This window comes from Fulmarus glacialis, unplaced genomic scaffold (assembly GCF_000690835.1).
Source record: "Fulmarus glacialis isolate BGI_N327 unplaced genomic scaffold, ASM69083v1 scaffold27557, whole genome shotgun sequence".
Classification (NCBI taxonomy): Eukaryota; Metazoa; Chordata; class Aves; order Procellariiformes; family Procellariidae; genus Fulmarus; species Fulmarus glacialis.
Genome location: NW_009224207.1, coordinates 3821 through 13181, shown reverse-complemented (window position 1 = coordinate 13181; position 9361 = coordinate 3821). Strand labels below are relative to the sequence as shown.

General features: G+C 41.0%; 1 protein-coding gene across 1 annotated transcript; it reads left to right on the top strand.

Annotated features, from left to right (window-relative positions):
* Positions 1-999: 999 nt before the first annotated feature.
* UBE2V1 (ubiquitin-conjugating enzyme E2 variant 1) lies at positions 1000-6924 on the top strand (the record flags this gene model as incomplete). Its single annotated transcript, XM_009582090.1, is given in 3 exon segments — positions 1000-1185; positions 4570-4695; positions 5088-6924. Coding segments are annotated over 3 exon segments (459 nt in total), but the record flags the coding sequence as incomplete, so codon positions are not given.
* Between the last annotated feature and the right edge of the window lie 2437 nt (positions 6925-9361).

Here is a 9361-nt window from a genome sequence, read left to right as displayed (position 1 = left end):
CTCTCGCATATTCTCACTCCTCTCTTCTCACTGCTACTGGTGTTGTGCAGATTTTTTTTCCCTTTCTCAAATATGTTATCCCAGAGGCACTACCACCGTTGCTGACGGGCTTGCCCTTGGCCAGCGGCGGGTCTGTCTTGGAGCTGGCTGCATTGGCTCTGTCAGACATTGAGGGAAGCTTCTATAGCAGCTTCTTGCAGAAGCCACCCCAGTACCCCCCTGCTACCAGAACCTTGCAAACCCAATAAAAAGGAGAAGTGGTGGCCTAGAGTGCATTTATGTTTTGTGTTGACTGAGGTACGGATACTTCAGAGAAGAATGAGTCCCCTGTGGCCTGGGTTCAAGATCCTCCTTCGCCATGGACTTAGTGTGTGACCTTGGATATGTCACCTAAGCTCTCTATGTCATTGTTTTCCACTAATGTAATGGGGATAAGAAAATTTCCCTGTTTTGCTGTGTGTTTTGAGGATAAATGTGCCAGCAGTTAAGAAGTACTGAAATTTCTTGGTGGTGGAGGTCATAAGTACAAAGGATGCTGTTGCTGCTGACAAAGCCCACTTAAATTAACTTCAGATTAACCTACTAATGTTATGAAAGAGCTTTATTTGCTTTTATTTTTAAAAGCTCTGAGTGAGTTGAGTGATTTCAAGCCTCTCGTGGTGTCATTTTGTAGAATCTGCTAAATTTTTATACTATAAGTCATATGGACAAGTGCTAATTAGAGCTCCATAATACCATGTGTATCTCTGAATGGACAGAGATTTCCTTTCATTTTACTGCCTGCCCTAATATCTGGCCTGTCAGCCTTCCAGCATGTTTAATTGTGGATACCTTGATTTTGCTTGTAAAATCCAAGCTAAATATGGGGATATCTTTTTTTATAGTGTTGAAATATTTTCATTCAAAAAATAGTGATATTTTTATGTTTTTACCCAAAATGTTTTCTGTAGAATGACCAAAAGAATCAGTGAAATTACTCTAGTTTTATTTCTTTACTAGATTTCTCAACTCAAAATATTTTTCTGATTGTTTTCAGGAGTAAAAGTTCCTCGTAATTTTCGTCTGTTGGAAGAACTTGAAGAAGGTCAGAAAGGAGTAGGTGATGGAACAGTTAGCTGGGGCCTTGAAGATGATGAAGATATGACACTTACAAGATGGACAGGAATGATTATTGGGCCTCCAAGAGTAAGTGTCCACTTAAATATTAAAATAGTACTGTTACTTTTTTTTTCTTCCCCCTTTTCTTCTCTTAATCTAACCACTGAAGTAGAAAACAAACAAAACAAAAATGAGTGGGGAAAAAAACACTTTAGCAAGTGATTTGTTTTGAAGGTTCAGGTTCCATATAAAATGGGTTTCATGTATCTATATGTCTTTTTGCTTATAATTTGGAATATTTTTAGTGCCTTTCTCTGGTTAGTTCTGTTACATGTCTGCTTTATATTTACAGATTCATTAAGACATAACTTTTGAGATTCCAGGATTCTAGTATCCTGTACTCTTGAATACAGCAAGGTTTAAAATCCTTCGGCTAGTGAGATTACATGTGGAGCTAATGTAGGTAAAACGTGGATGTTCTGTTCAGTACTGCTAGTCTTCCTGCTGTTTCTTGTTGAGTTTATAGGTTGGTTTTTATTGCAGCAGTACTTGCTCTTGTAGAGGTTCAGCTAACTCGGGAAACTCAAATTTTAATGAATTCAATTTCTTTGAATGTTCTCTCCCAAAGTAGCTTCTTACAATGCTACTGGTCTTTGTGGTAGTACTGTTGCGTTCTCTCTCTCTTCTCCCCCCAAACCCTACTAAACTGTGGGTCTCCACTCTGGTAGTCAATTTGAGGACTTAATTGTGCATTGTATGTATGCATGTATTCTAAACCCAAAACTTGTCTGTTGTCTTCAGTTTCACTGTGTATCTCTGTTCTGTTTCCTTACTGTCCTTACCATGAAGTGCAAGTAGCTGATTCTCCTTCCTGCAACAGTAGATGTTGTCTTCTATGTCTGGCCTCAGTATCACTTCTCAATAATTCCAGTGTTCTCAATCTATTATATGGAAACCTTTACAGACCTTTAATCGTGCTACTGCCCTATGTGTTTCCATTCTATCGGTTGCCTTTTCTGACATACGATGAGGTTGTACAAGAATTTGTATTATAATGGCATTACACGTGCAGTATTTTCTATCTCATCCAGAAGTGTTGTTTACTTTCTGTCTGCCATTGTTAACGTCTCCCCATTCGTGATCATTTTGTTTGTTTATGATATGCCCAAATCATTTTCTAGAACAGCATTTGATTTTAGAACATTAGGAGAGTGTTAATGAGCCCGCATTAAGACTGTGAAGAAAGCTCACTGTGTGCATACACTTTATGGAAAATTTAAGCAACCTTGAAATCTAATTTAGAAAATTAAATAGAAACTGAAATGTGCAAACAGGCATATGCTGACTTGTCAGCAGTGATAGAAATTTGTAGTTCATGTCACGCTGCTAACCAAGGCTGGAGGACTATCGCAGAAGATGATTCAGCTGTGCCTCTTTTGTCTTTCTGACTGTCTTGACTTCTTTTGAGCTTATTGCTTGAAAGCGACAGGCTGTATTGAGAGAGATTCTGGGAACTTCCAGTCATTCTTGTTTGCGAAGTGGCTGTTCTGCTTTTAGCACTGTTCATACTCAGTTGTATTATTAGCATTTTTTTTCTTAATAGGATGTGGGAATACTGGCTCTGGAAAAAACCTTTAAAATCCTATTTCCTTCTGGGTAGAAAGCAGTCACGCTTGTAGCAGGTGGAAGAATCTTATGTTTGGCATCCTGGAGGGAAAAATGAACCGTGGTGCAGAGTTAGATGTGTGCTGCTGCTCTGAGTGTCCCTGCTACCATACATGGAAGCATGCTTCTCCTTCCCAGACTTTGTGCGGATGGTTTCGCAGCCAGTGATTCATCTTGTTTATACAAGCTATTTAAAAACTGTGGCACTGTCAAAACTTCAGCTCTAGCTGCACATATTTTATGTTGGCTATAGACATGTGCATGGTCAAAGCTTTCCATTCACTAGTCTTAATGTGGTGCGGTTATTTGCAAAGACCCTAAAAACCTGCACAAACCTCTGGGCTGTTAATTGCTCTGTGCACAGGGCATGCTCAGGGACTCGATCAGGAAACCTGGGCAGTCCGAGCAGAGCTGCCTGACTTTTTTTTCCCAAAACTTTGTGACAGCATTCAGTTTGTCACTGCAGTGGCTGGACATCCGAAAGGCTGTCTGGCCGAGGCGCTGGAGGAGTGACCGAGAGGTACCACTGCCAGCCAGCACCGGCCAGGTGCTGGTCCTGCCAAGGGTGGCTGCAGGCTGGTTTAAAGCCACTTCATTTGCACAGATGAGAATCAGCTGAATTGGGAAGTCAGTTCTTATATTTTTGGTAGTGGTTTCCATCGAAACGCTCATTAATAGTAAGGGAAATATTAAGGTGTTCAGGGGCATAACAGGCCCTTGAAAGGGATTGCATAGAGTTGTATATTGAGTTTTTGTATGTTGGGCAGCTGTTCTTGAGATCCTGGTGCAGCCATGGTGCTCTGCTGCTGCAGGAGCAGGAGCTGCTGGCTGCTTCTGGGCTTCTGCGCTCACACATTCGCCTGGATTTTTGCTCATGGTCACTGCCTTCTGAGTTTAATGTTCATTGCAATGTTGAAGGTGCAGGAAATTGTGTCAGAAGCTCTAAATCTGGAGAGCTTGTCTGCCTAGACTTCCCCATGATGATCCTGTTCCTGTTGTGTACTTCTGCCAGCTGCCTGCATTGCCCAGCTTAGCTAGAACTCTGTGCCGGGCTGCACCAGATCAACACATCAAAAATAGTTATTCTCAAGATGCAAAATAACATTAACTGTCTTTTAATTAATTTTAAATATTGAAGAATCAATGTAGCCTTGTTACAGTTGTCTCTTTTCTATACCCATTGATTGGTTAGTTAAAAATTAATGATCCAGGATTTTTCTCTATTAGCTGTTAAGTACAACAGAGTGTTACTGCTGTGGAGACAAAGTGATAATGGTGTTTGGGATCAGGACGTACTTTGCAATGTGTTGAATCTTGGAGCGTTCCCCTTTCTGAGAACTGGCAGATTGGTTTATGACCAAAGAATATTTTTCAAGTGCAGTTCTAGGACAGGCTGACTTTAGATACTTGCCTAAGCTAAAGCTGTGGCTTCAATTTCAAGGTAGTGTGGCTGATTAGTAAACTGGTAAAACAAAGCTGCTTTATAAAGATTGGTTGAAAAGTAGGTATCTAAGCTGTATGATGATTAAAAAAATCATTTCAGTTGGTGAATGGGAAGCAATGCCAGTTTCATTCCGTATATGAAGATTTGATGCTTGAAAGACCAGTAGAATTTATTACCCTGAAGAGATAACCTTTGATATTCTGAATATTATAAAATGAACCCAAAACAGAGGTAGCTAGCGTAGTATGTAAGTGGCTGCCCTTACGTTTAGTAGTTCACATGTCCCTAAAGTAACCACTGTTTTAACCAAATGCTTATTGAACTGCCTGATGTAATTGTTCCCCCCTTTCTTTTCCCCTCAGACAATTTATGAAAACAGAATATACAGCCTTAAAATAGAATGTGGGCCTAAGTATCCAGAAGCACCTCCATTTGTAAGATTTGTAACAAAAATTAATATGAATGGAGTAAATAGTTCTAATGGAGTGGTAAGTTTTTGGTTTTTATTCATTTTAACGTGGTTTTCCTGTGCAGCTTCGAATTAATGCTTTGTTTAGACTTGCAACTTGCTTAACTACTTATTGCTTGCTGGTGCCATTTTCTTTGAGTAGAAGGAAAGGGGGGTAGAAGGGAAGTATATGAGCCAAGTATGTTCTGAAATCAAAACGTGGAATTTACTTTTCCTGCCCTTTTGCAACTCACAAATAGTTGTATCATGCGGGGATTTATTATGCTTTTAGGAAACCACTTGCTTGCTTTTGCTTTCTTTGGTTTCTCCCACTCAGATTCCCTATAGGATCTTTAGTTGGAGGGGGTGTGGGGGAGTTAAGTGTATCAAACGTATCGATTCTGACAGGAATGGTATTTTTGTCTATTTTAGGTGGACCCCAGAGCCATATCAGTCCTAGCAAAATGGCAGAATTCTTATAGTATCAAAGTTGTTCTGCAAGAGCTTCGGCGTCTAATGATGTCTAAAGAAAATATGAAACTTCCTCAGCCACCTGAAGGACAATGTTACAGCAATTAATTAAAAAAAAAACAAAAACCATGCCCCCCTTATTCAATTTAAGCTGTCTTCATTTTCCACAGTAGTAAATTTTCTAGATGCATCTTGTAGACCTCAAAATACTGGAAAGGAAGTTCCCATTCAAAGGAAGTTTTTCTTGAGATACTGTAAATGATACTAATTTTTTTCATTTGAAATATAAGTTGTGCTATAACAAATAATCCTGTCGTGTAACCACTGTCCACATAGCTGAACTTCTGGTATCAGGAAAAGTCTATTTAAATTTATTACTGTCAAGACCAGTGTGGCACATCTAACTTAACTGTGAAAGCATACATCCCACAATCACCTTGCTGTGTGTCTGGCCTGGGTTTTTTTTTTCTTTTTCTGTCTTTTGCAATAGAGTCGAAGCTCAGGGCTATTTATTAGAGTAGACACAAAGGTCTTTGCTTCCAGGACTACACTGGGCTTTATGGACTACTAATGGGGATGTGTGCTAACCTCAGTCATCCCTCCCTTTGTGCTATCTCTAGTAAAGGCTGAATGTGACTGTGGTCGTTTTTGGTTTTTTATTATTTTTTGTAAATGCCCTGATAATCTGGGGCAAACTTTCTTTCTTCCCTTTGGCCAAGGCATAGATTGTATTTCTCTTCCTGGTCTCCCTCACCAGTGACATGGGCTTTGGGTGAGGGATTCAGGGTTCTTTTAATCTCTTTTCTCTTCCCCTCTTTTTAGTGGGGGTGCTGCTTTCTTTTTGCCCCTCTTTGTGACTCTTCTGACCCCTGGCCAGCAGGGGTAAGCGTTGGGGCAATAACTTGACCTGTTCCCTCCTGCTTATCATTTTGGTTTTGCGACAAATTTAGTCTTCACCAGCCTGGGAAACAAGAGTATCTATTCTGCTCGCAAACTTGGATTTTCCCTGTCCCTCCAGCACTGCTGCCACACCGCCAAGCTGGCCACGGCTGATGTTATTAGATAGGCTTTTGACGTGGTGAAAAGAGCAGTAATTTACCAGGATTGCCGTAATCTTCTGCTGCCAAACTTTAATGGGGAAGCTCTGCACATAGAGATTCTGAACACACACTCCAGCTCAAATAGTTGTATTTTGGTGCTTTGGATTGACCCAAGAATGTTAATTAAGGAAATGTTGCACTTATGTTTGGCCCTTCTAAACATGTGACGACTACAGACAAATCAAATCAGTGTAGTAGATTTTATTAGGGTTCTGTAAGTCTTAGAAGAGAAATCTCTTCAGTGAAGATTTTGGGGAAGCAGTGCATACAGCAGACTAAGGACCTTTATTGGCTTTGCATCCTGGCAAATCACTGCCTTTTCTGGTTCACTGTTTCAGACCACTAACTGCTGAAATGTGGATGCAAGCTTACATACAACCAACCTAGTGTGTCCTAAGTTTTATGAAAAATTCAGTGTTTGTGTAAAAAAAAGAAAAAAAAAAAAGAAAAAAAAAAGAAAAAAGTAAAAATAAACACATTTTAAAGCAGCAGCTATCAAGTCAATGAACAATTGATGTTTCCATTAACTCTTTTGAGGAGAATATTAGTTGTAAGGATTTAACATCCTCTGTAATTAAAGTTTAACATAACAGTATTCCATAAGCAGCCTTTTTATTGTATCAGACCATTGCCTGATTTTAATATAATAAAAAGTGTGCATTAATATTAGAAGGCTTTAATTGTATTTATGTTTAGAATTTTGATCCCTTATGGAATTCTTGATTTGTTGGAAGTATCTTCCTACAGATCACATTCAGCTAACAGTATGTAAACTGGTGGCGAAAGGCAATTGTCTTTATCCAGCTGCTGCTGCTGTGCCAAGGAGAATCTTTAGTTTTAGTTTAAACCTCAGACTCCCATAGACTTGGCAGTTGGTAACGTTACGTGATGCTAAAGAACTGCTGAAATGAATTTCTAGATACGTGCGCTGTCTGAAGGTGCTCTGTCATTGCAATGATCTTTATGTGCTGTAGTCCTGAGGAAATCAAATCCCTGTACAGTTGCATGTTACGCTGTCTGTCAAGTTCAAGGAGAACTTCACAACCTGAAATTTTGCCTGTTTTCCCTCAAATGATGAAGTGTAAAAAGCTGACCTTCTCTCCAAATCTGCATAAAACCGGGGCTGTGAAATTTTGGCCTTTTCCAAGTGTAAAGTGTCTCCACTTCCGAGGATTGCCGGAAGGTACTCGTGCATTCACTTCAGCGCTGTGGTCAAACAAGGTTCTTCCTGGGTTAGGAATGAAAAAGGGAATGACCTTTTGTGAAACTTTGTGAAACTTGCTGCTGGCTTCTAGCCTGGAATACTACTAGTCCTTTGGTAGCTTGGAGGGTATCTATGAAGACAATGCGACTATTCCTTTGTCAGCATCGTGTGTGTGTGTTTATTTAAAATAGTTTGGTATCTAATGATGTTAAATGGGAATCGGAACAATGCTTGATAATTATAGCGTGCTGCTTGATTATCTCTGTTTTTCAGAGCTGTTGTAAGAGTGCCCTTGCCCTGTTCAGGAGGATATGGTTGGTGCATGTTTGGGGCCTCCCCCAACCTTCATACTTCAAGAAATGATTTTAAAACCTTGAAACTGTCTGTTTTGCTTTGCAAGTTGTACAGGTTAGAGCATTCCACCCTGACCTGGGCCGTGCTCCGCCGGGAGCTGTGCTGGCAAGAGCCGTGTGTTAACAACATTTGCCATACAGAGTTGGGTGGTGGTTTTTTTTTTTTTAAAAAAAAAAAGGGGGTTCACTGTAAATTTTCTCACCTAGGAGTTGCACTCTTTGAACACGGCAGTGCTCCGGTGCACTGCTGTTCCACTCTCAACCAAGTAGGAGCGGTATGGAAGAGTAACGCCCTAAGAGTCAGCTGCCATTGAATCTACGTGTTGTAGCTTTGTCGGTGTAGGCGACCTACAAACTACGTAGTGGAAGAGACCAGTCATCCCACAGCCTGGTTGCTTGTTTATGCTTCAGAAATGAGGTGGGGAAACAAAACCATGTCTTACCTGTATCCTAACTCCGGCAGCGTAAAGGCAAAGTGTTTAGTTGATCTCCGCTGACCCTCCTGAACCAGTGTCTCTTAAGAGAAAAGATATGAAGGGATAATAAATAAGTGGATTGGCCTTAAAATAAATGCTGTTCCTTGGGGCAGGTGCTGCTGGAGGTGGCTGAAGCGGTGCTCAGGGAGGAGGCTGGTTTGAGCAGGCAACCGCCATGCGGCTGCCCCTTGCTGCTTCCTGCAGAGGTTATATGAGCCATCCTTGTACCGAATGGACTGGACGCTTCCAATAAGAAAACCTCACCTGCCAGTGCTTTCCGTGGATGGGGAGTGAGCTTTTGACTCGGCTCGTAGTATGAAGACGGTAGAGGGAGCTAGCAAGCTTTACAAGGCTTGGGTCTGAGTAAGGTGCAAATGCTGCTCAATTTACATTTTAAGTCCTCTTGTGGGAATCACTTTTCATATTTATCCTGAATCAATTTCAATTTTAAAAGCCTGTTTATCATGACTTTCTCACTGTACAGGCATTAACTTGCTAGGGGGAAAACCAGCACTGCAGTGAGATTTTAATTGTTAATAAAGACTAATTGTTGTTTGCTTCTTGCTTTGTTGTAATTAAGTCTGTGTCTGTACGTAGGGAGTATATGCTTAAATATGCCTTTTCTGTACTCTTATAACTTCTTGCAGTGCTTTGGATTTAAAACTTAAGTTTCTTCCCTTATCATTAGAGTAATAATTTTTCAGCCAAAAAGTGCCATTGGCTGCTCTGTGAGACGCCAGTGCTGTCTGTGGTTCACCCTAGAGTCGTACAAGGACGCGGAGTAGGAAAAGCAGCCGGTGAGTGCGGCCGTGCCCGTCGGTCTCGGGCAAACAGCCTGACGGAAGGACGGGCTGCTCTGAATGCTTTATCCCAGTGCTGCTGCAGAGCCGTGATACCGGAGCTCCCTGGGGCACTACCAGGCAGATGCGATGTAGAGGAACAGTGTTAAGTTATGCCAGTTTTAGTGAGGGAAACAAACCCAACAGAGATACGCAGCGGGACATGCTCTTACTCCTTTGCCAAATACCAGCCTTTGTAGTGTCTTGCCAGAATTGTAGGAGCTGTTTGTGGCTTACCTTGCTGTTTGTGGGAATTGGCCATT